This window comes from Echiichthys vipera (assembly GCF_963691815.1).
Source record: "Echiichthys vipera genome assembly, chromosome: 3".
NCBI classification, from domain to species: domain Eukaryota; kingdom Metazoa; phylum Chordata; class Actinopteri; order Perciformes; family Trachinidae; genus Echiichthys; species Echiichthys vipera.
Genome location: NC_139828.1, coordinates 25,551,366 through 25,577,247, shown reverse-complemented (window position 1 = coordinate 25,577,247; position 25,882 = coordinate 25,551,366). Strand labels below are relative to the sequence as shown.

General features: G+C 43.0%; 1 protein-coding gene across 1 annotated transcript; it reads right to left on the bottom strand.

Annotated features, from left to right (window-relative positions):
* Positions 1-3,830: 3,830 nt before the first annotated feature.
* On the bottom strand, positions 3,831-22,178 carry LOC310945394 (cadherin-24-like; the record flags this gene model as incomplete). The annotated part of the gene is made up of 15 exons (XM_083911475.1): positions 3,831-4,700; positions 5,612-6,011; positions 6,128-6,320; positions 6,453-6,761; positions 6,881-6,998; positions 7,824-7,945; positions 8,110-8,246; positions 8,346-8,602; positions 9,173-9,354; positions 12,494-12,661; positions 12,995-13,114; positions 15,181-15,475; positions 20,189-20,435; positions 20,935-21,038; positions 22,119-22,178. The coding sequence occupies 15 exons, from the start codon at positions 22,176-22,178 to the stop codon at positions 3,831-3,833; spliced, it is 3,582 nt and encodes a 1,193-aa protein (XP_083767601.1).
* Positions 22,179-25,882: the final 3,704 nt, after the last annotated feature.

Below are 25,882 nucleotides of genomic sequence, written 5' to 3'. Positions count from 1 at the left end.
ACAGTAAGCTGCACTTTTTCCAAAATTTGATTGATTTTGATGTGATCACATCAAAATCAGGGCCCAGTAGGTGTTGCTCGCTGCTAGATGCTGTCTGCTATTGTTTTGTTTGCTGCCATTCTCTTTCTTTCTCCAAACTGAAGTCAGTAGCAGCACTGGTGTAGCAGTTTCCCCTAAATTAAATGCTAATCTTAAAACATGCAGTTATTGTTTAAATGAACAGCGGTCAAGCTCATTATCAAGATTTCTGGACACATTTAGACTAGTTGTCAGAACCATACAACATCCTGCTTGTGCACAGAGGTTTGTGTAATTTGTGTGATATTTGGTTCCCTTGTTGGCCAAGAAGGGTCTGATTTTGTGGTTTATTTTTGCAGAAGCCTGAAGAGAAAAACATTTATAGTAACTAACAAGCAACAAAGCTACAAATAAACATAGTTCTGTGCAGCAGTTGTGTCCCGACATGTTTGGAAACTACTGGAAATTAAAGATATGAATGAATGAATGGAAAACTTTGCTGTAGTTCTTATTTCTGTTAAGTAAATAAAGTAAGGCTAGGAACCGCTGTAGGCTAGTGAAAATGTTCACGCTGTCTGGAGACACAACGTTCAAGCCTTAATAACAAAGATCCACATATATTCTGTTTCTCAAAACTTAAACATTGACATCTGTTGTTCTCATATGCACCTTTGCCATCTGTGGCACACACAAAATCCATTTTTTAAAATATAAATAGAGAGGCAAAGTTATAAGTCATATCTATTCTATAATGCACAGTAGGAGTGAACGGCGAGAGACAAATCATTTTTCTATCCTGTTTGTTAATTTAAGAGATACTTTTCCAAGTCGAGAAAGTCTCAGTTTGTTGTAAAGCTATTTAAGTATAAGGCTGTGAAAATACGTAATGACAAAGACTACACACCCTTAAGTCACATAAGTGATGTCTCGCTGAAGGTACGATTCCTGTGCGTTTTGTACCAGGAAGTGACCAAACCCCCACAAGAAATGGGTCTTGCTGTTTTTTTCGCATCGACTGCTGATAAAAAGGGTCGCTGGATAAACGTCTTGGGTAACCCTACATGTGTTGTGCAACATTGCTAAGTCAGCTAGCTAGCTAGCGAGCACGCAAAGTGGCGAATGTTGTGCGAGACCAGAGATTTGTGTAGAAAGATCTACGAGAAAAACTGACAAAGATCACATGTGTAATTCAGGGCACCAGTCAAATAAGATCAAAATTATTACTATTATATGATTATATGATAATATGGGTGGCATGGGGGTTCGCACTGTTTCCTCACAGCGAGAGGGTTCCTGGTTCGAATTCCGGCTGGGGCCCTTCTGTGTGGAGTTTGCATGGTCCTCCGGCTACCTCCTAGTCCAAAGACATGCATGTGTTAGGTTCATTGATGAATCTAAATTGCCCGTAGGTGTGAGTGTAAATAGTTGTCTGTCCCTGTTTGTCTCTATGTGCCTTGCGATAGTCCAGGGTGTACCCCTTACGCCTGATGTGAGCCGGGATCGGCTCCAGCCCCCCGAGACCCTGTTAGGGACAAGCTGCTGAAGATGGATAACGGACATATTTTTCCTGAAATAAGACACCGGAAGGGAAGGGCACTTCTCTCTATATTTGTTCTCTTTCAAGAATAAAATTAAACCGGGATGAGGATGAGAATTAATCAGGGATGAGAAAAAATTTAAAGGGCCTATTTCTCCTCTTCCAAAAATTTTAGAAACCCCCCCCCCCCCCCCTTGATCATTTCCATACTGTCCCAAATCTCCATATGAAGTCCTAGAATGGACATGAGCCACATGAGCCATACACAGCGTTACTATCCCACAGCAGCAAGCATCTACACAAATAAACTTTCCTTGAAAATCTGAGTGAATGCAGCCAATATTTTGAGTTAAGAGATTAAAATTAACAATGGTCTTTGTCTTGACTGGGTCTATTTTCTGTTGTCCTGTGCTGCTGTCTTGTGATATTGAACTTCACTGCTTGAAAATGGCAAAGATGCAATACACATACTGAACTTTAGGTGGCACCATTGTACTGCCAACAGCTGTTGCCCGGACGGACAGTGACGTCCTCGACTTCACAGCACTCTTTAAAGTGCGTGTGAATGGCAATTTGCCTTTACACGTTTGAATTTCAAACATATTTAAACTTCCTGTTATTTTATTTTTATCTAACAATTTTTTTGAAGTGGTAATACAGAAAGTCTCTCACACGCTAACTTATGTCTATATTTAGTCCATTGTTAAATGAAATTGGTCCCTGATCTCTAGGTTGAGGATATGTTTTGTTCTTGATCATTTGTATAATGACATTTCTGCAGCTGTTAGCGTTATGCCAGAAGATACTCACTGTGTGCTGACAATATGGAGTGTGGAGATGACTAGTTATCGTTTGGCACTTCATATCCCACTCTTTTCCCTCTGCATTTCCTTCTCTTGCCTGAGGAGTCCAGGCGTTCTTACACCTCATTTTTTCTTGTCAGGATGCCATGGATTTTCTGTCAAATTTAGTGTGGAAAGCATTGCAATCTTATTAGGTGGCTTATTAAGACTTACAAATTCCACTACTGAGGAAGATAGAACAAAAGAATAATTGCAGAAAGTCAAATACATTTCATCAGATTACTGAAAATAATGCCATTATTTTTAATAACTCATCCTGATACTGAATAAGACATGAGCTTTGGAATAGCTGTAGAAATGAGTCACCGTCAAATGACAGATTGTCTGAATAACATTACACAGTCCCGAAGTAAATGCTTATTTTGCTGTTGCCTCTGTGCTCATCACGAGAACAATGCCTGTGTGTCTACTGCAGCGCATAATGGCTTCTGCCTAATTTTCTCACTTTAAAAGGTGGGAGATAAATAAGCCTTTGGAGATGATTCAAGACGAGCAAACGTAAACACAATAGTGAATTATAATTAATCTTGTGTGGGTGAAACTACGGGGAACATTGTATAATGTAAGCTTATGTCAACAGTTTAATAACTGAAAATCACATGCTTAATTTCCTGTGTGGACTGCAGAAAAATATTCAAATATCCCTCCTCCCAAACAATTGTCCACTTGTGAGCAATAACCACGAAAGCAGAAGCGGATATTTATGTACATATGGACATTATTTACTGTACTTTCACGACAAGTCTTTGACAGTGACAAACTAATCATTTCTAACTGTGTGCAAATTGCATAGTGAGCAGATTTTGCTACCATAATGGGGACTACTTGCTGGAGTCGGACTCTCTCTACGGAGCTACAGAATATAAACGTAGACAGTTAGACTCATCGGGGGCGCTCTGTGATCACACTGCAGTGTCTGCATACAGTTGTGCACTGTACGCTTGTGTGGTTTTAAAACTCTCCAATTCAGATGCAGATGTTGCGTTCAAATTCAAAGGATTTCTGGTGAGCGTGCCCCTATTAAACTATCAATATTAAATATCACAATTCTGGTCAATATTTAATGAGGCCTATTTTCTAACAATGCAGCTTTCAGGGCTCAGAATCAATATTTCAAAAAAGTTAATTTTTCATAACTTTGAAAGCCCAAGTGCATTATTAATGTCAGTTACAAGAGAAGTGTGAAAAGTGACAGATTCCATATGCATATGTTATAAACATAGTGGAGGTGAAAACTATACGCTGTGCACTGATTCCACCATTAATCTTGACTACGCTGTCAGCCTCCTGGCAGGGGGGTGAGGGACAAGAAGCTCCCTTTCAGAGGCTTTGAATTTTGTCACCCCTGCTGTGGGTAAAATCCATCACTGTTGATAGAGTTCTCCTCTCTCAAGCTTTTCTTTCATCGCAGTCTAGAAATCCCATCTCTGCTGTTGCTCCTCCTCTTTGTCCTCTTTTTGTTTAGGAGTCTCCTCGAGAGTAGCCACTGCAGTCTCGCTTCCCTCTGCCGCTCGTGTCTCTCCTCCCCCCTCTTTCTCCGTCTCCCTCTCTCTGATGATCTCCACCAGCCTCTGAAACTTCTGGTTTAACTCGTCCATCCCTCCCACCACTCTCCCATCGTCCTTCTCTCCATCGCTCTCCAGTGAACTCAGTGACTCAGCCCTGGAGTCACGACCCTCAAATTCATAAGTCTGCAGTGAGTCATAGGGCGGCTGCGACAGGTCAAAGGTGACCTGATCCAGACGGATATTTAGGAGGTCTTCCATGCGGAGGGGCTGCGGGTTGGCGGCTTCTGCCCTTGCAGGCTCCACCCCGCACTCCCAGCCTCTGTTGTTGCCAAACATCCCCCCGAGTAAGGGCAAAGGCTGTGGGGTCAAATCCTTTCTTTGGACTCTGCACATGTTCAGTAGCTGCACTCCCGCTGGGTACAACCCACTGCCACTATTCCCATTCATACGCACCCCTCTGCTGTTCGGATTCAGCGAGCCCACAATGCTGTACGTGTCTCCTTTCAGGTAAACAGGAGGGTTTACAGGATGGATTTCACTGCCATTTGAATAATTTTGCTCTGAAAAAGAGGGAATGGAGGAATCAGTATCGACGTCATCTAATGTGCAGCTGGTGGCTCCAGTGCTGATCTGGGTCTGCGCTGACCCCGGCCGCCCCTCTTGCTGGTTTGACGAGGAGCTGGTGTGACTTTGGCATGAAGACTCATTTGGGTCACAGTGGATCAGATTGGCAGCGGTGGCGGCTGGTGTCGACTCGGTTTCTGTTGGGTTTATCTGTCAAGGACAGAAGAGGGGCACTTTTAGATGATAGAAAACACATGCAGGGATAATGTATGGAAGCAAAAGATGGCCGTAATTCAATTTGTGCAAGCAAATGAAAATGTATACTACTTATTATTTAAACGTTCATGTTAACCTGATTGGACGGAGGTCTGACCAATTCCATTCTGACTCCTTTTTGTTACTTTGGTACACCAAATGTTGACTATTTCATCTTTAATTTAGTCTGAATTGTGTCAAATTTTACACAATACAACCATCAAAAAAACAATCAGGCAAAAAAGAAAGAAAAAAAGAAAGAAAGAAAGCAATTATGGAACCATACAGACCGAAATTGAAACTATGATTTAATGTACAATGTAAATTGTTCCGACATACAACTGCTGTACCAACATACACTAACTGCAATCAAATTGCTTTCTGAGCTAATCAATGAAGGGACCTAAAATCAGAAAATATGACAGAATTACAGAGTTAATTTTGGTCAGTTTATGTGAACTAACTGATAAATTAAATTAAATTCAAAAAAGAAGGCCATGAACCACCCCCATCAGCTTCTTACTATGAGTGATGAGTGACAGTTTGGACTATTTCTCATGACAGATTTCTGTATTTCTGTCTATGTTTGTGCTCGTCTCACTGGTTTGAAGTGGGTGAGACGCACTTCTTCCACGCCCCAATCAGGATCCAGCAACATTTGGACAGTTGGTGGTTTGCTACAGTGACTGTCCACCAAAGTTCCTGAAGAATAACACTGTTGCATATTTAGTCATCAATAATTTAGGCTGTATCATTGGGAAACGTTATTATTTACTGTACGATTCAAATCCTTACGGCCTTTTTTTTGCTTCCATATAACTGCGACTGCATATTTTCATCTGTTGGTATTAACACTATTATCTGACCTTTGCCTGATCCCGATTCTCTTTTGAGTCAGCTGCGTTCGCTTCACTGCCTTCATTTCTGTCGGTGACTTTGCTCTTTGCCAGCATGTGCTCTGCTTCGTAAATAGCAGGGCTCATCTCAGGAGAGCGCAGCAAAGGCTCAAAGGTGCTCTGATTCTGGATGACGAGGGAATTGCCAATTTGACCTCCAGGAAGCCCATGGGTCAGCTGTGTTAGCTGCAGACCTGCCTCCAGGGGCCCCACCGGATAATCTCTGAGAACAGGCAGTGTGTGGACGCCATAGCAGAGGCGTCCGTAGAGAGGAGCGGAGCCCGGCCTCTGCTGAGGGTCCAGGCCGGGGCGCGGGTTACGACTCCAGCTGTATGTCCTGGCCCTTGGCTGATTCTGCTGGGTGTACCATCTGTGCCGAGAGATAAATGTCAGAGAAGCAAACAGTTGCACACATACATGCGCGCTCTCCCATACGCCAACATGGTGAGGATACACTTTTTTTTTTTATTTAAGTGAAGAGCTCACATGTTCCTGTTGTTGTGCATGTGTTGTATTCTGTGCATGCTCTGCAGCGCTGTAATGTCAAAAGCTGCGGTGTCCGCTTCCCCTCCCCCCTCGTCATCGTAGGATATGATGTTCTCCCTGACATCATCCTCCTCGAAGGGTGAGTGGGAGTCTCGCTTCTGATGGCGCAATGACAGCGAGAGTGCACACACCACTAAAGGGCAAAAAAGAGACACATGACCACCATACTATACAAAAGCAACCTGACACAACCGCTCAGGATCTTTTAAAAAGTCACAACATATTTATACTGCTCCAGAAGCTTCAGAGCACTGACCAAACGTACCCAGCAGAGTGGTGACACACGCCAGCATGGCCAGTAAGGTGACCAAACTGAAAATGAGAGACGGAGAGGCAGAAGCCACAGGAAGACAAACCATGTGTCTCTCCCACCTCCTGTCTCTCTGTCTCCCCCTATCCTCTGTCTGCATGCCCCCTCGCAGACAGGGACAAATGGTCACAGAGACCGTGCCAGTGTTGGTCAGACCCGAGGCCCCGTCGCGCATCACGACCGGCACGTACAGGGTGAGTGAGGATGATGAGAAGCCAGGGAGGGGCTCCAAGGCTGACTGGAGCACCAGGCTGGCTGTCACACCTGATAACGTAGGGAAAAAGACACACATCAAACACGGTCTCTGCACAAAAAGTTTGCGCAGGTTTTGGCTGGTGTCGTGTTTCTGTATGAGATAGAAAAACAGAGCCAACTGATGCAACCTCCGCTTTCCCTGATGGTGAGGTTGAGGGCAGAGCTGGACTCTGGAGGGATGCTGAAGTGGATCGGGGTGTCTTGCCCTCCTTGGTCCCTGTCGATGGCTCGCAGAACCTGAAGGACCTGCATAATCAGTGCACAGATGTATATATATATAATTTGTCTTTTTTATCAGTTTTAAAAAAAAATATTAAAGAATAATATATGCATACAAGTGATGACGGGTTTGTCATCAAGTGCATACATTAGAGGAGATAAAGAGGAAAAAAGGCTGGAATAAACCACTTTATTTCAAATCCAATTTAAAGTTTTTAATAACCCCACAACTTAGAGATATTTAGTGTCTGCAACAGCCGTATTTATATTCTATAATTTCCTCACTGTATAGTAGCTGTCACTGTTAGTGGCGGAGTCTGCCAGAGGGAATTCACAGGAAACAATACAGCATGTAATCGGGCGTTACCGTTTTTAATTTTTCATCAGCCTCACTCTCCTAACGTTGTACCAGAGATGTGTGACGCTTCTGCTTTTGCTAACAGTTCCCACAGCTGTTGCTTCTAATTAAAAGTATTCAACTAGCAAAAAACTGGGGCGGTTTTTATTCTGAAGCCATTTTACATTAGAACAATAAAGCTCCTTACAGTATATTAATAACCCATCATAAAATATATCAACCAATCCATACTTTATTTGTTAGGGACAGTGCACATCAATGAACAACGATAACAACATATCACTGTAAAAGCTATAAATATATGATTAGAAAATCTATAATATTTGAAAATGAAAAACTGAGTACCGGTAAACAAAGAGGATGTGAGTTTAAAGATGGAATGTTTAAACAACAGAGAATAAAATGGAATTAAGTAATAAATGTGAACTAAAAAAAAATAATCATGTGATGTGATGTTAAATATAATATCTGGCAAAAACAAAAGAAGAACGGACCTGACCGGGGGCACTGGAGTCACATACAGACGTTGTGTACTGCCTGTCCAACTCTGGCGCATTGTCATTCTGGTCTAGTGTCTCTATGGCAACCAAGACCCTTGACACAAGATTTGGATTGTCTAAAAGAAAAGGAAAACAACACTTATGTTGAAATTATCACTGAATTTGTATCATTTTTTTACGGTGCGCTTTGTATTCCCAACTCCAGGCGATGCTTTCGGTGAAATATGAGTCTGGTAAGCTCTGCTGCTCAGAACGCCTGAGGGCGGAGCGGCTGACATACCCCTCTGTGTGGCGATGACAGTGATATTATGCCACTGCTCCTGCTCACGGTCCAACTCCATCACTGTGCTGATAGCGCCTGTGTCAGAGGCGATGCGGAACAGAGCCTCGGGGTCTGACTGGGGATCGATGGAGTACCTGAGATACAGACACAGGCATGAGCAGGAATAGGGAGGAAATAGAGTGAGAGAGCTCATCTCATAGTGAGTAATGAGTGAGTGAGGGTGTAATAACCACCTGATGTTGGTGCTCTGGCCTGTGTCTGGGTCCACAGCGTAGACCCAGCCAACGGAGCAGACAGGGGGGCAGTTCTCAGACACATCCAGATGGTAGCGAGCCTGGGAGAATCGCGGCGGCTCATCAGCATTGAGGACCATGACCCTGACTGTTGCCTGGTCCTTAAAGGGACCTTTCCTTAGGTACCTTGGATCAACGATTGGGTTGGCAACTTCCACAGAGAAAGTGTATGAGCTACGGGTCTCATAATCCAGCAGCTGTTGGGTGAAGAATAAAGCAGCATCAATCGACAGGCTACACTTTATTGAAGGCCTTTCATATGTGATTCATATGTATAGCTCAGGCTTTTTTTTTTTATCTCTCTATAAAACTCGCATACACTGTTACATTATTCCTTTCATCATAAAGCCTTCTTACCTCACCCTCTGCCACCTCTTAATTTAAGATTTCCCTGAGCAATATTCTTTGAATGCCCAGTGCTTAGAAGTAAAAAGACAAGTCACACTGGCTGCCTTTAACAAGGCTGCTCACTTCAAATGAGCTACACTCTCTCACCAGCTGCTTATTAGTTCATTGTTACTCATTAATTGCTTGTGTAGAGCCTTGGGAATCTGAACCTGTCAGCCACAGAGTGGGTTTGAGTGGAGTACTGAAGGGTTTAAATGGTCAAATAAAATGACTTTATACACAATACCAGAGAAAATGTGTTCAAACTCCTGAAACGTTGCATATCAGATATTTTTCTCATTATGTAGCCGTTTAAGCAAAACTGCCTATGGGCAGCTTCAATTTTACACACAATCCGTGTCTGCAACTGTGTCACTCACCTTGTCCAGCACGATGACAGCCTCACGGTCTCTTCCGGTTATATTAAATATGTCGGCCTCCTCGTTGTCCAGGATAGTGAACTCCAGCTGTGCATTTTCTCCCAGATCAGGATCGGTGGCGGTGAGACGGCCCACCTCCACACCTGGTGCTGCTAGCTCAGATACAGAGAAAGACCACGCACCTGCAGAGAGGAAAACAACAGAAATAATGGTTCTGAGCACCGGCAATGATGATGATGATGATGATGATGATGATGATGATGGTGATGATACACAAGACAACTGGAAGGTGTCTGGCTCAGTTTTGTCAACTAACATAACGCATGTGGCTTTTGTGGCTTCACATATTTCAAGAGGCCTGGGCTACATTTTGTCATGTCCATCTTAATACATTACTCACATTCCCATAATAACGCACACTGGAAGAGTTATACGTCGCAGTAATCATTCCACCTGCTCATACTGGCTATGAAGAGATCCCCCTAATGCAACTCTAAAGAAAGAGAGGGGGGACCAAATTCACAGGCGTCACTCCGTGTGAAGTGCATTCCTACTTTCAGCTGAAGCTTATAGCATATCTGGAACTATATTTAGTATAGAATTCTCCCTAGGGGACTGTCTTGAGGTAATGTAAATTCAAAGATACCCACTTGATATGACTAACTCAGACTGCTGAAGTCTGGTGAGCTTTTGCTGAACTCTTAAACGCATCTTTGCACGGTATATCTCTTACACTGGATCTGTGTTGGGAATGAATCGGGAAGGGCCAGCAAGGAGAAGAGGAACATTTGCAGCAACCAGTAACAATTTCTTTAGTGTACGGATATGGTCATGTTTTAAGGCCAAATTCTTTTCGTTCTTTTCTGGGTTTTCAAATGAAAAAAACTCAGCCCAAGAAAAAAGGAATGATGTAGGTTACCACAGAAACCATTATTGACTATAAGGTTATGAATAATGTGAACACTACTTGAGTCAAGGTTAGCTACAGTAAGTGCTAAGTTTTGAAAATAACAGCACAGAAGCTAAACAATGTAATGCAACTGCCGTAGATGCCATGTTAGGCAGCATAAACACTGGACCAGCATCGAGCAGTTCTGCGAGGAAAAATTACAGTTTTTGACAAAGGAGCTTTGAAGAGAGCATGATAATGGCTTCAGTTCCCTGTCAGAAAGGGCTGTCTGGTGGCAAGATAAAGCAGTGGGTAAACTCTAAATGCAGCCTACACTGAAACAGATTTTTTTAGGTGGTGAAAGTACGCTTTGCTGCTGACAGGAGTCCACAGCAGAACATAACGCTCTATTCAAAGCCACCAAACTCCTTCGACAAAAAAAATGTTCCTCGCAGAACGCAGGAGGTGCTGGTGTACTGCTGACTTGATCGGTTAGGTTGGTAGGCTTGGGAAAACAGCATTTTATAGCCTAAAACATACTTACTCTGATCAAAATATAAAGTTGGGGGTTTTAATACATAATGAACACTACTGGGAAGCTACAGAAGGATATACAAACCTAAAAACAAATAAGAAGAAATAACCCTTTAGCAGTCTTTTATAAGTACCTCATTGACAAATAAAACGTATGCTACTTTTAATTTTAACTCATGTAGAAATTCAAAGCCCTCATTAGAAAAATGATTTGGCCACAGAATGACAGCCTCAGCTGTCTGCTGCTAACACACTAAACTGAGATGCTGAACAATGTAGCGAAACACACAACCTTGAAACGAGTTAGTATTTTTGCACTTCCACTTCCCTCATCCTCAGGTCAATGTTTTTTTTTAATGGGTTTTGGCATAGCCTGAAATAAGGTGTGTGGTTTACAGATGTTTAAGAGATTTTCATATTTCTTCTATGACAAAACAGTAAATACACCACTCTTACATTTTGAAGCTTGTACGTGTCTTAAAAGAGGTGGTTGCAAACCAAAAAGTGGCTAAATGAGACTGCAGAGATTGTAAAACGCCGAAAACACAAAGTTAGTTTAAAGGGAGCGGTCGGGTTGTTCATAGCTTGACTTAACATTAGCTTTTTACTTCTGGCAGTTGCATGAAAAAATGCTATTGGCCTTTGGTTGAGGAACCAGGGCAATGCTTACTTCTGGGTTGTGCCACAAAAATAAGTCACCACAGCAGCACTCCATAATAATGTTAGCATTACCATTGTGAGCAAGTTAGCATGCTGACGTTAGCATTTATCCCGAAGCACTGCTAAAGCTTCAAATTAACGATAGTTATCTGTCCCATTCTGTTTGTAAACTGAGAGTTGAAGCTTTGCTGAGTGAATCCCTTATAGCGTAGCTCGGATTACAGTCTGTCCATTAAACAAGCATGAAAAGGCAGCCAGTGATCTGTGGCAGGTCATGCCATTTACTTTGCCTATACATCACTTCTAATGCTGCACAGCAACAAGCTGCAAATTCAGAGAAATGCTCTCCTGTTATTCAGAGCGGCGCTTCCTCGCTGATTGTTAATCATTCAAATCCTCCGCATTATGAAGAACGTTTAAAAAGTGACACCCCTCGTATTCAAAGAGCATACTAAATGAGCCGTTTGCTTAAATTGTGGCATTATTGTCAAACAGAAAATAATGACCTAGAGCAGATGGGGTGAGGGAGGGAAAGATATAGTCAGATATCAGTAAATAAATAACACTGCTGGCATTTGGAAATATTAAATTGCTTCTATAAAGCACTATATTGCAGAACAATACATCAACTTGAAGAAAGGGGGCTTTAAACATTAAGATGAACGGCAGTAAGCAGAGACTGTCAGGAAGAAGAAGTAGGCGAGAGGTACTATAGATGTAGAGAAAAGCAGTATATGTCTCAAAGCGTTAGACGCATTCTGCAGTGATTTTACTGTCTATTGAAGCAGAAAGCACTGAACTTTAAGATGAAATATTAATAGCATGGAACAGGGAAAAAGCTTGGATAAGAAAAGGCAGACATGATCTTTCACTCTTCTACGTCAAGGCAGTCCATTTGGAACCTCGGGGACCAAACGTGAGTGTTTATATGAATGTTAATGCCAGTCATCTTCGCAGAGGTTATGTTATTCCAACCGATGGTAAAAACAATGAGTGAGAGAAGAGTGCATAGAATAAAAGGATACCAGATTGACACGCTGTTTAACTACTTTAGAGTTTATCTTGAACCTGCCAAAAAAAAAACAGACCCGAAGGAGAAGAAAATATCAGACCGCTGTCACAAATGCCATTACAGGATGTTTCATCATTTTAATCTTTACTCACATGCTCACACTCTACGGCTACAGAGTTTGAAAACACTGACAGTCAAGTGGCGATCTGATAACAGCGGCGCTTACTCCTTCTGAAGTGAGGGGGGTTGTCGTTGACATCGCTCAGCCTCACAGTGACGGTGGTGGTCCCTGATAATCCGCCCAGATGCCCTCCCATGTCTTTGGCTTGGAGGACGACCAGATATTCATCTCGAGTCTCTCTGTCCATGTCAGGTACCGCCGTGCGCAGGACGCCTGGGGACCAGCAGAGCAGGACACGCATCAAAAAATCGCAACAGATTTCGGAGCGACACAGCGCCTCTGGAAATTACCGTCAGAGCGAGTCAGATGCATACATGTTTGGAAATAGGACATTGAAAAACACATGACCCCAGGCCACTACTGCTTCTGAACAGATCATGTAAAATTCACCAGTGCTTATCCACACTGGACATATGGTAGAAAATACACAACATACAATATCTAACGGGACGGCTGGGATTTACTGTGTAAAGCGTAATCATCAGCTGGAAGGGCACTTTATGGTAAACAGCTTTGAGGGGATGTGTGGTACATGTCTGCTCAGACCTGTCTGAGGATCCACAGAGAAATAGTCCTGGCCCTGAGTGATGGCATACACCAGCCGGGCGCTGTTTCCATATGTTGGATCATCCGCATCTCTGGCTGTGACTTGGATTATGGACGTGCCTGTGGAAGAGACGAGGGGACAAAGTGTCGATTCAAAGCAGTAAAAGCTGGTGGTTGGTTCATAAGCTTAAAGCGATACTCCACCCACAATCTCTCTTTCGAATATCAAATGCTTATCTGTAGGATTAAAAGGATAATCCACTTCTTTGCTGTCTAAAACATTCATCTTTTAGATTAAATATGATTAGCTAACCCTTTTCGTGTTGAACAATGGCCCTTGTCGAATCTCTGGAGCGGTGCCAGATGCGGTGTGTATAATTAGGTATGACTGTTTGCAAGCTACTGAGAATATGACGGACAGAGGGGAAATCAGTTATGCTGCAGGACTAGACAGAGCTGCAACAATGAGCAGATTTGCTGAATTACAGAAGATTAATCTGCACCTGTTTTCATAATGAACTAAGTGTTTAAATCATTTTTCCAGCAACGATGTGGTGCATTTCGATAGATTTTTGGTACAGTTATTAAAAAAGCAATTTGAATGGGCTCCTGGAAGTTGAGGTAGACATTATTTCAGTCTTTTGTGACATTATTCTGGTTGCAGTGATAAGAAGGTTGAGAAGTTTCTGTGTATTTTTGTCAAATTAGTTTTAGCCATGCTAGCTGCGTCGCTCTAGAGATGTCAGTCTGTCAGTCAGTCAGTCCATCACTTTAGTCCAGACTGAAATATCTCAACAACTGTTGAATAAAGTGCCACTTTATTCTGTACAGACAGCCACAGCACCCAGGGGATGGATCCTAATGACTCTGGTGGTCCCCTGAGTTTTACTTTAGTGCCATGATGAGAGCCTTGAGTGAAATGTCTTTACAACTATTGGATAGATAACCATAAAATGACACAAGCACGCACACGCACACACGCACACGTACACACACACACACACACACACACACACACACACACACACACACACACACACACACACACACACACACACACACACACACACACACACACACACACACACACACACACACACACACACACACACACACACACACACACACACACACACACACACTCCGTTGGGGATCAATCGTTACAACTTTAGTGTTTCCCTAACTTTTCATTATCGGGTCAAAGTTTCAATTCGTTTAACGCGCTACATGCTGCATGCTACAAATGTCAGCATTCAACACATTAGAATGAGATGCTGAACATTATAGTGGTATGTAGAGGACGCCTCTGGCTCCGGTAGCTTTTCGGAGGTGATTTGTTTAGATTTTTTGGGGAAATCCAAAATATCTGTAAACTGACTACAAAACAGAAAATGGAGATGATAAGAAAAGCATGCGGTATCTTTATCAAAGTGAATTAGTGATGAATCACCCTTATGCATGAATCATACATCAGTAATACACTCATTTGATGCATGATCTAGTATATTGAAAATACAGTAACATAGAAATGCATGGCAAAAATAGAATATTGTCAATATTCTGGAGACCCCCAGACATTTCACAAATCAGGTTTTCAAGGGGAGCTTATATCTTCTTAAGAGGAGCCAAGCTCCCCCTGGCCCCCCTGTAGCTCGCACTCTGATTAAACCTGCTGTACATCAGCGTTTAAGCGTGAGAGGATGTTATGCAGACATTAACACTGAGCTCAAAGCCTGCGTGTGTTTAAGTATAGCCTCGCAGAGACGTTAGCATAACTGTTGATTATTTCTGATGTCTGAAATCACCTTTTTATGACTATTATTTATAATATTGTGGCATTATAATTACTGTCTGACATTTTAATGACTGAACCCTCACAATTTCGCCACTGGAGCAAAAAAAGTTGCAGTAACAATCCCACAGCATTTTATAGATGCGAAAAGGACCGTCAGTGATGCAAAAAAGGATGTGCTGGCCAGATATCCTAATTTACTTCTCAGTTCACCATTGAGTGTTGAACACAGCCTCAGCCTTGCCAAGGAATCTCATCACCGCTGAAATCTGAATTAATTCAAACTGAGCACAGCTGCAGCTCCCCATGAAGGACAACATTACTAGAATTTTACATCCAGCTTTCAGAAGAGTTTGTGTGGTGCACCACTTTAAGGTTGTTTTAGAGACTGTACCTATATTGGCCATCTCCGGCACCATGGCAACATAGGGTTCATCTAGGAAGACAGGCGGGTTGTCATTGATGTCCTGCACTCTGATGATGAACTCCGATGAGGGCTCCAGGGCTCTGCCAGTCTGACGGTCTGTGGCTGTTGCGATGAGACGGTACTGGTCCTTCTCCTCACGGTCTAAGGACTTGGTGACATGTATGTTGCCTGTGTTGCCGTCAATCACAAACACAGAACCCACCCCCTCTCCCTCCAGCATGTACTTAGTGCGGCCGTCCCCTCTGTCCATATCTGTGTGCAGCTGGAAGAATAAAAGCATACAGAGTAAATCACTTTAACACCTTCAGGCAGCAGCACCGATGCAGGTATCGCTCATTAACACTCATCTATCTGTGTGGCAAGTAGTGCAAACATGACTGTGTGAAATGGGCGATTTATGTTAAGACGGGAAGTGCTCAGTGAATCTGAAATGAATGGCACCAGGTGTTGAAGATACAAATGGGACCAGGATGAGTACTGATGCACACAGCTAATTAACTCACTGGACCAAACATGCCTCTGGGGGTTTGCTGAGGGCAAAGCCACATCAATGTGGACTGTGGCCTTGCAAATGTATGTTCACAGATTCATTCTTCTAACACAGTATCCATCTGTAAATCTTTCTATCTCTTCTATCCATCTGTCTTTTTCTTCCCCTTCTTGTAAATCCATCTGCCTGACTACCCTGTACCTTTTAAGCCACCTCTTTTTCCCGTCCTTGTGTCTCTCTTTTTTCATCATGTTACCTCAGTTACATAGAATACCCATCTGCTCACATTTCTCATCTCCCTCCCACCTCGCTCTCTCTCTCTCTCCCCATCGGACTGTTTTGCTCTCTGGTGCAGAATACTCGTTCCGTATTTAATGGCAGAGAGGATATTAGTGTGAGCTAGATAGGTAAAAGGCCAAACACACAGAAATAGAAAGCTAAAGAGATTACTCAGCCTTCACCACACTGAGCTTTCTGACCAGGAACCTTCGCATCTCTCTACCCTTAAGGCGCATCTGCACATGTTCATAATCCACAAGGCTTGATCACAACCTCTGCTGTGGACCTTAGATACTCATGGGAACTAAAGCCTGGATTTTTTATTTTTAATTCCACTGCAACAATGAACAAATTTACTAAGCAATTCAAAATGATTTTTGTGAGGCATGTTTTTTTTCTCTTCATGAAATGTGCTTTTGCAACAAGCATCTTTGTAACATATTTACATGCAAGTGCAATGCACACACATGGCACAGCATGCAGGCCAGGAGAAACTATAAGATTAAAGTGCAATCTGTGTATATGTGGTGTGTGTATGTCTCAGAGGATAAAGTTGGGGATTATAGAAACTCGTGATAGCATACCCTACAAATTGCGTGATAAGGGACTCAGGTTTTTTTTTTATTCATCCCTACACCCACATCCCTCGCCCTCATTTCTTTCTCAAGGCTAGCGCCGATTTTGATCCCACACTTCGCCACGAGAGACATCTTTGTCAGAGTCTGTGCCTATCGCACTCCCCTGTCCCCCCCAAACCCCTCTTACCCCACCCACCCCTTCTCTCCAGCCTCTCTTTCTATCGAGCCCTCCTCCTCCTCCTCTACGCTGTCTAATTGCTGGCTCAGTCCTGCTGTGCTTCAGTCAGCATGGAAAAACACTCTCACGGTGGGAAAGAAATTTATCCGCCCCATGCAAACAAAGCTTGAAATGGAGGAAAGTGTCTCTCCTGATTCCTTTGTCACTTTCTCTCCTACTCTGTAATCTGAATTTTCCCCTCCTCTCATTCATGCAGTACATCCACCTCCGGGTTTAGATCTGCTTTCACACTGCTTTCTTTGGCAGTCACATTTTCACTCTTTCTGTTTGTGAGAGCCTCTGATTTGAACTGTTGATATGTCACCTCAAAAGTATGCGCTGGCAATGGGTTTGAATTGAAATGATCATCTCTATTTTTGGCAAACAAATCAAGCTGCCTCTGAGAGAAAACGTCATGCTTCCAGCCCCCTTGCAATGCAGGCATTTTATTTATTACATGAATATCAGTATCAAGACTGCTTGCAGAGGAATGAGTGGTCTCGTGTGTCTACTGATTGCTTTAACACCCCTCCCTGACTGTATCAATAACAACCAGCGAGGAAGATTAAACATTTATGAGGTGTATACTGCACTGGTAAGAATCCAATCTAGACTGTCACTATAAAGTATACTGCTAGCTACAAAGTGGCTGGCAGTATTCCCTGTTAGCGTTACAGCTGATATAATCCTACCCTGAGTATACTGTAGCTGCCAGCAGCTGCATTAGTGTGGAGCGTCTGACTGTGAAATGCTACAAGTAAACCCTGGGGATCTGAATGGTTCAGGTGTGCCGCGGATTAAATCATCTCGGACACTTTAGGTGTTGCGACACCGACAGCCGTTGAAGGTTGGTTGTAGCGCCCGTAAAATTCAAGTATGTGACAAGACAAGTGAAGGGACTGCTGCACAAACACTGCAATTATGTAGAGTTATATTTGTGCCTCATTCTTGAGCGCATCATGGGACATTTTGAGAGCTTTTGCGAGAACGTACATTATTAAACCCTACAGTGTGCCTCGGATTGTCCTTGAAGGAGACATTTTAATTCTTTGAGACCAGATGCTATCAATGCAATGCGCCCCTCATAAGATGGTATAGGCACAGCACTCTTGATGTACGCATCTGTACGCGATCACCACACAGACCCAGAAGCGCTTCTGCCACATTGTCTAAACATTCAATGTATTTTCTAGAGAAATTGTTATCTTAAAAAGAATAATCTATTTGTCCCTCTATAAATGTACCGTACAAATATCTAACAAGATAAATAACCAGAGCCCGTGCTGAGTTCAGTCAGAGGCTGAGCCGAACACAAACACACAGGCGCACTCCCACACTGTTGTTAGCGAACGGCTAATGTCTGTACAGTTGGTACATTGGCTGTTTGGAGTGAACTAACAGAAATGGTTGATGGTGGTTTTTGTGGTGATGGTGAATGGTTTTGTGAAAATAGTTTCATGTTCATGATTAGTTTCATGACTTTCCATCTGTACTATATTAGCTTGAAAACTGTCTATCTTGATAAGTAACTATGTTTTGCCAGATAACCAAAAGTAGGCCTACTAGCTAAGATTTTCAAAAGTATCAATACTTCAACACTTTTCAATACCACGCTTAAATATTCACATTTTATAGTATTGTAGCTATAAAGAAGCAGAGCTACATTCAGATTTTCAACCCAAAGCTGCACAGATGAAACTATGGGGAAGCAAAGCGACTGTGTGCTGGTATGTGTTCAGTGACTTTTTCTGAACCAGCAGTGTGTGCAGGATGTTAATTTAAAAAAGAAAAAATCAGTCCTATTTTGTGTGCCAGGGATTTTTTAAAATCATTTTGCCATGGTCTTGAAAGAGATTATATATTGTTTTTTATAGTTTTACTATACCACACTATATACACTATAAAGTGTGTGCTACATCTCGTAAAGCATTCTATAATAGTAAATAGCATACAGTCAGACAGCTATATAAAAAAATCAAACTAGACTTGGGATCCTGCATTCAGCTACTTGTATTGCTGAGTTAAAACAATTACAGGAAGAGCTGAAGTTTTTTTTAAAGGAACTTCATTTATGATTATAAAGGAAATTATCAAGGTAGCCAACTAGCCTAGTTAGCTACTGCATGTATGACAGAGGCTAGCTAACAACCTATAGCAACCATACAGCTAGGCTGCAAGCTAATAAATAGACTAACTAAAGTTCAAACTAACACACCAACAAATGTAATTTAAATGGTTAACAGAAGTAGGTACGTTACTGAAACTGTATAACTATATAAACTACTTGTGTTTTCCCGTAGAGTTGCTTACCATTCTTAAAAGTGCTTCCCTACTCTACTAGCAAAAGATAATCCAACTAGCAAAACAGCTTTTTTGAAACTACCTGCTCCAGCATTCAAACAAGTTTTCCCCATACCACCACTGTAAAAGATATATATGTGAAGCTGTCGACAAAACATCTGGAGCTGCAAACCAGATTAATAAAGTCTATGGCCCGAGTGGGACAAGTGAGAAGGAAAAAAAATGCATATGCAGCAGCAGGCCTCCAGGAAGAACACTGGGCTTTGCATGGTGGCTAAAGGGTGGAGTTACAACTTCCAGGGCTGTCATGTGATGCCACTAGGCCCCAAAACCCTTTCCCATTGACTTGAGTTGGAAAAAAGACATTTGTAAATCAGTGGATCATTTTTTGGAGCATCACAGCCCTTGCGAAATTACTTGTTTTAGTATCAGATCAGTTCAGTATGATAACATCAAGGAGAGTCTAGAAGAGACACATAATTGAATAATTTTATCCCTGTTCAAGTGAGCGGAGGGCTAAACTGGAAGAAGTCACACTGGAACACCCAGCAGCAGTGCTGAAGATCCGGGTGACCTTACACGCGGAAGTCTAACTGTTTGGCTTTTTGCGCCACTGAGCAAAGAAAAAAGCTGCATCCATTTCTCTTTAAACATCCATAATGTCCAGTGGTACACACAACAAGTGAACCTGGAAGCCAGAAAACCATTTTGGCTTATATGCCCAGCAACTGATTTTCATTCAAGTGAGTGGGCGACAGCTTTAAGTCCAGTTCTCATTATATATCGTCTGTGGAGCACCCAGGGAAAAGCTTACAGAGCAGAGATGTAAAGAGCAAGAGACACTGAGCGAGAGTCCGAGGGTTTGTGAGCACACAAAGCAGGGAAATGGAGAGTGCAAATGAGTCAATCTGAGTGAAAGAGGTTATCATTGTGCACTTATGTGGGTAATGGCACACGACTACTGAACAGATTTATTGAGCACAGAATAGATTTTTGGTTGCTCAAATTAAATGATTCTTTCTCTACAAAATATAGCTCATGTGCTTGCGAAAAAATATTCTTCTGAGGCACAAAAAAAATTGGACACCGGTAATCGACTTCACAACTCACCCGTCCAATGAGCACAGGCTCGGGCCCTCTGTACTCCTCGATCACAAAGAACTGGTTCCAGAGCCAACTCCTCCGGCGGCGAGAGCGAGGCTCCCGTCGTGGCAGGAACGGCTCAGACCTGCCGCCTTCGGACTCTGTGACCCATATAGAGCGTCCCCGCGTCCTCTCAGGCAGAACATCACCGACACCTGTCTCCGAACGGAGCTCAGGCTGGAGAGCGTGCTCCTTATCTGAACTCGGCACTTGACTGTGATCATTAATTACACCATCAACCTCTCCATTAGTCAAATTGCCTCTTTTCCCGTGGCTCAGAGTGAGCTCAGGGCTATGTTTAGGTATCAGGGTTTTGGCTGCAGATTCAGGATGTTTCAATATGACTATTTGCGTTGCTGTATTGTCCTTCAGGTCAAAATCATTATGTTCCCTGTCATTTACTTTAACATCCACATTTGGCAGGGTTCTCACATCATCCTTTCCATCCTGAAGCTGGCTTCCCAATTCTTTGAAACTCACAATGGACTCTGGATGAAGTCTTTTGCTTGATATGACTTTCAAATCCTGATCTCCCTCTGAGAGGCCAGCCGCCACTGAAATGCCATTTCTTTCCCCATTACAGAATAAAAGAAAAAGAAGCACAACATGTGCTGCCATTGCTAAGTTGAACTGTTTGTTTCAAAGAATAACGGATGGGAGGCTGATTAGATGCGGGTTTTCATGATGATCCATCTTGTGTTCTAACAGTATACTGTGCGTCTCCTCCTGCTTCGGGTTTCTTCTCCCCAGGGTGAGTCTTCATTTCACCTTCTCGTCTCGCACTTTCACATGCAGAACACATTCTGCACAGGATCACCTGAGAGAAGACATAATTAGTGTGATCATGACGGCATTCATTTAAATGGGAAACAAGGGTTTCAAGATACAGAAGTGAGCAAAGAGATGCCTACTCATTATCTTGTAAATACAAATTTGTAGATGTTTTTTCGACTGTTTGTTGAACAGCTCTGTTTGTTAATCTGAGCTCTCTGCCAGATGCTGTATAAATAGCTGCGGGTTTTGCACAGACATTATTAACATTACGGTCTGATAAGAAATGACCTTAAAAGGAGAATTCTCTTCATACCAGATGCTTTTATACATATCATTATCATTGCTCTTGTGTGTGAATGCTATTATTGATCACTCAGGCTTTCACAGGGAGTTAATCTCGGTCTTAAAAAATTTCAATTAATATGGAGCCTGAGGGTCTGGCCATGAGGTGGGGCTCAGGCACTTTACTTTTCCTTGTCACACACAATTGCCTGGACGTCAGGTGATTGATGTCATCCCTAAAGATGGTGTCCCCATGCCTCAATGCCCAGTAGCGAAAGAAGTTCCCCTTCAGAGATTAATTAGACTCATAAATAATTTAATCAATGACTTGTCTTCATTTCCCAAAAGTTTAATGATCTGTTTCGTTAGTATTTGAGTCAGATCCTGGCCATTGATCTTTGAAACTTGATGTACTGAAGTGTCAGCGGCAGCTTAACAAGACTAAAACGATGGAATGGCAGTTTTTTCCATCCACGTTCTACCTGCATTTATCAATGAATGCAGGTTTTCTGACATGTTTTTCACCTTTATGCGCGCTTGCCTGCAACCATTGTCACACACAGTGAAGGACTGGGCAAAAAAAAAAAATGTGGTGGGGCACCAAAGGTCTAGATAGTTTTCCAGCATCTAGAGCAGCCTATACGGCACTGCATCACAACTTCTCAATCTAAAAGATATAATCCGTAAGATTTGAATTGAGTTAATTGTCTAAACTACTATCTATCAAAGAGTGAGTTAAAAAAAATGGAGATTGATCATATGACCCACTAATGAAAGCGCGTGTTGCCTCTTTGCCGAGTATCCTTCCCTATATTCAAATATGCAGCCATGTTAGTGTTACTGCTGACAGCTGTGGGTCTGCCAGTTGGAGCTCGTCACTGCCTCTTATGCTGCGTTTCATCGTATTTCGAAATGGGGAACTTGTAATAAGGGCAGACGTGTAATAGGAACATGTGTGTGTGTATGGATTTAAAAGGGTAACATATAGGGGATGGACACTGGAGATGTGTGTAGTGTAGGTGGCACCAGCCGTCACCATGTTGGCAGTGCATGACGCTGCCTAACTCCCAGCTAATCCAAAAATGGGCAATGGAGTGGAGCGCATGTGGAGTGGAGGCGGGCCAAATGAAGCCTATAGTGTACATTCCCCACCTGTGGCCGCACCCACCTGTCTCTCGAAGCAGCCATTCCCCTAATTATGTATTCACCCCCGTACAGTTGTCATGAACGGAGAAAGGTTTTTTTTTTCTGTAAAGATGTTTATTCCTGCTGTAAAGTTTGCTCTGTTTCGGAGCCTCAAGCGACCTTTCCAGGACCTGCAGTTTTTGGATCTTACACATTGGCTTCATTTTTCAGCCTGATGTTGCTGCTTGAGTGCAACACTGCATGAGTCATAGATCTTCAAGCAATTTTCAAAATTAAGTTTTCACGAATGCATTGCTCTTTTGAAAATATTTATAGTGAAAGATTCAAGCTTTAAAATCCTAAAAAAAAGCTAAAGGGATTTCCCTGCACGGCCTACTACGCTATGCAAATGATCAATATCATGGCTAAAGAACATAAATGACATAGAGCCTGGTGATAAACCTAAATCCTCCGGCCTCATCTGTAATTTGACTGAGTAAATGTGCACGAAACATGCTTTGATTAATTTAAATGCAAATAAGCACAGAGAAGGCCCTCAGAAATGCACAAGCGTCGGATGGCACTGTATAATATGAACCATAACAATGTCTGATATATCCAAATTGATATGCTTCATATGAAAGGAAGGACACATGAAAATGAAACCAATGTTCTTTTTTACTTCATATACTGACCTACTTTCCAAAGAAATTCAGTAATTTATGCTCTCTGCAATTTAGTTCTTCTTAAAAGGAAATTCACCCTTGAATTTTTTTTATTTTTTATTCACACACCAATTATATCAAGTCAACCATTTCATTTCTTCATGTTCTGCATCTGTTTGCGAGAAAGGCAAGAAGTGGCTTCTCCACAACACTTTTGTCTTCCTGTGTATTAGCATAGACTTGAGCTCACGGCTTACATGTCTCTCTGCTAGCTTTACTCCAAAAACCACGTTGCAAGCAGTACATGTCATTCATTGTTGTTTGAAGTCTTTAGAGTAGGAGTGCGCATGAGATACGTGTGAAATGTAAGGCAGGGATAGAGGATGAAAGCGTGAGGACGATTTGCTGTTGCCGGCTCAGAATGGAATGATGAGTGGTGACATAGCTCTAAATTGCAAATCGCTGTTTCAGTCTCACTTCACTCTGCATCGAGGCGCTTCACTGCAACAAGGCTATTTCATTTTTATTAAAAATAGCCTGTGCATGTCAGGCCTTTAACATAGGGGAAAAAAGGGAGATGGAGGTAGAGAGGGGGTTGGTGGGGTGGAGGGGCGGCTTGGCTGGCATCCGTGGACAGCTTCTGTTCCATTTAACCATCTCTGGCTTTCTCTCCTTCTGCCATTCGTCTTAATGCTTATAGACCCCTCATCCATTCTCACTGCCGCGCTCCTGCTCAGTGCACACATGGAAATCTCTTAAGTCTTTCCAAATCACACTGGTGAGGAGAGGCCCACTGTATACTCAGCACATCACTCACTTCATTATAGTCCAGGCTTGACACAGCTCAGCCTTAAGTGAGAGCACAGCATAACCACTGTGTTTAGCCATGTCCTTCTTTATCATATGGAAATTATAACGTGGCAGCTGTCTGTATCTATTGTGTGTAGGCTGTGTGTGTGTGTGTGTGTGTGTGTGTGTGTGTGAGAGAGAGAGAGAGAGTGTACAGTGATAGTTTCCTCTTTGACAGTATGTTGTAAACACACAACCACATTACATTTCTCAAACCACGTGACGATAGATTATTGCAGCCTCTCTTTGGTCACACAAACACACGCACGCACGCACGCACGCACGCACGCACACATCTGGACAGCTTATTAGCATATCTAGTGGCCAACTAAAGAGCCCGGAGCGTGACCTTGTCTTGTTAGTGGAAGCCAGAAAAAAATGACCTAGTTGCCGCATGTTAATGTGATTTACACACTTGGGCTAACTGTTATAATGAATGCAGCCTTCACAGAAATATCGCTGTGGGCTACTAACCAAAAGTCCAGCGACCCCGTCCTAAGTGCCAGCGCGCCCCCCCCCCCCGGCCGCGCGAACGTGCACGCGGCAGGTGAGTACGGCGCGCGCACACCCCGCACACACCCTCTAACGAACGGTACGTAGCCAGAAAAGGAGAGGAGAAGCGCAGCGTTCCCCGTGCCATCTGTGAAAGCCTGGCGCTCGCTTTTCCCAAACCTCTCCCGTCAGCCAGCGTGTCATTCCATCCAAACAAGCTCATTTCATAGCATCTGCTCGCGGCAGCAGAAGGCGAAGAGGTTTCCTTTCTGTTGATTTGCGAAGAATAACTGACAAACAGTTGGGAAACCGAAGCTCCCTAAAAATGGAAAAAAAAACTGAACGATTAAGTATTGAGCCGAGGAGTGTAAACTTGTCACGTCCGCTCCGTGTATGCGTTAAGTGCCTTTACTTCACTAAACTAGTGTCTGGTGAAGGTAAAAAAGTGCTTCGGTAGAGTAAAAGGGAGCTTACCGTGTGTGCGCGGCTCTGCTCCGGTGGCTCTCTGCTTTAACGGAGCTGAGATGATCCAACGTGGGGAAGGATGCCGAGGTTCATCTGAGCTCAACGTGAGGTCTGTCCACTTAGCCCAGTCTGTCTCTCTCTCTCTCTCTCACTCTCTCTCTCTCTCACTCTCTCTCTCACTCTCTCTCTCTCTCTCTCTCACTCTCTCTCTCTCTCTCTCTCTCTCTCTCTCTCTCTCACTCTCTCTCTCTCTCTCTCTCACTCTCTCTCACTCTCTCACTCTCTCTCTCTCTCTCTCTCTCTCTGTCTATCTGTATATCCCTCCCTCCCTCGCTCTGTGTCTATGTCTATCTCTCTCTCTCTCTCTCTCTCTCTCTCTTTCTCTCACTCTCTCTCTCTCTCTCACTCTCTCTCTCTCTCTCCCTCTCTCTCTCTCTCTCTGTCTATCTGTATGTCCCTCCCTCCCTCGCTCTGTGTCTATGTCTATCTCTCTCTCTCTCTCTCTCTCTCTTTCTCTCACTCTCTCTCTCTCTCTCTCACTCTCTCTCTCTCTCTCCCTATCTCTCTCTCTCTCTCTGTCTATCTGTATGTCCCTCCCTCCCTCGCTCTGTGTCTATGTCTCTCTCTCTCTCTCCCCCTCTCTCCATTAGTTTGTAGAGACGATAGTCCCCCTAAAAGCCTGCTATTTTGGAGAATACACAGTGACCACAGAGTACCACACAGTCACAGTGTGTATACCCACGCCGGCAAGTTGCCATCTTAGCTCGGCTCAGTTTGTTCTTCTTCTACTTCAAGCAAATGTCTTCAAAATCATAGCTTTTTTTTGTCTCTAACCATCACAATGATGATGGTAGTTTTCTGGACATCATGTCAGTTATTTTAACCTCTTCAGTATCTTCTGCTTGGGCTGGTACGGTTTCCCTCTGTGCAGTCCACTGTTTTTGTAATGTGTGTTTGTGTCCAGTAATCTGTTTTGTATCCAGTGTGCATTTCATCTTCAGGACGTTTG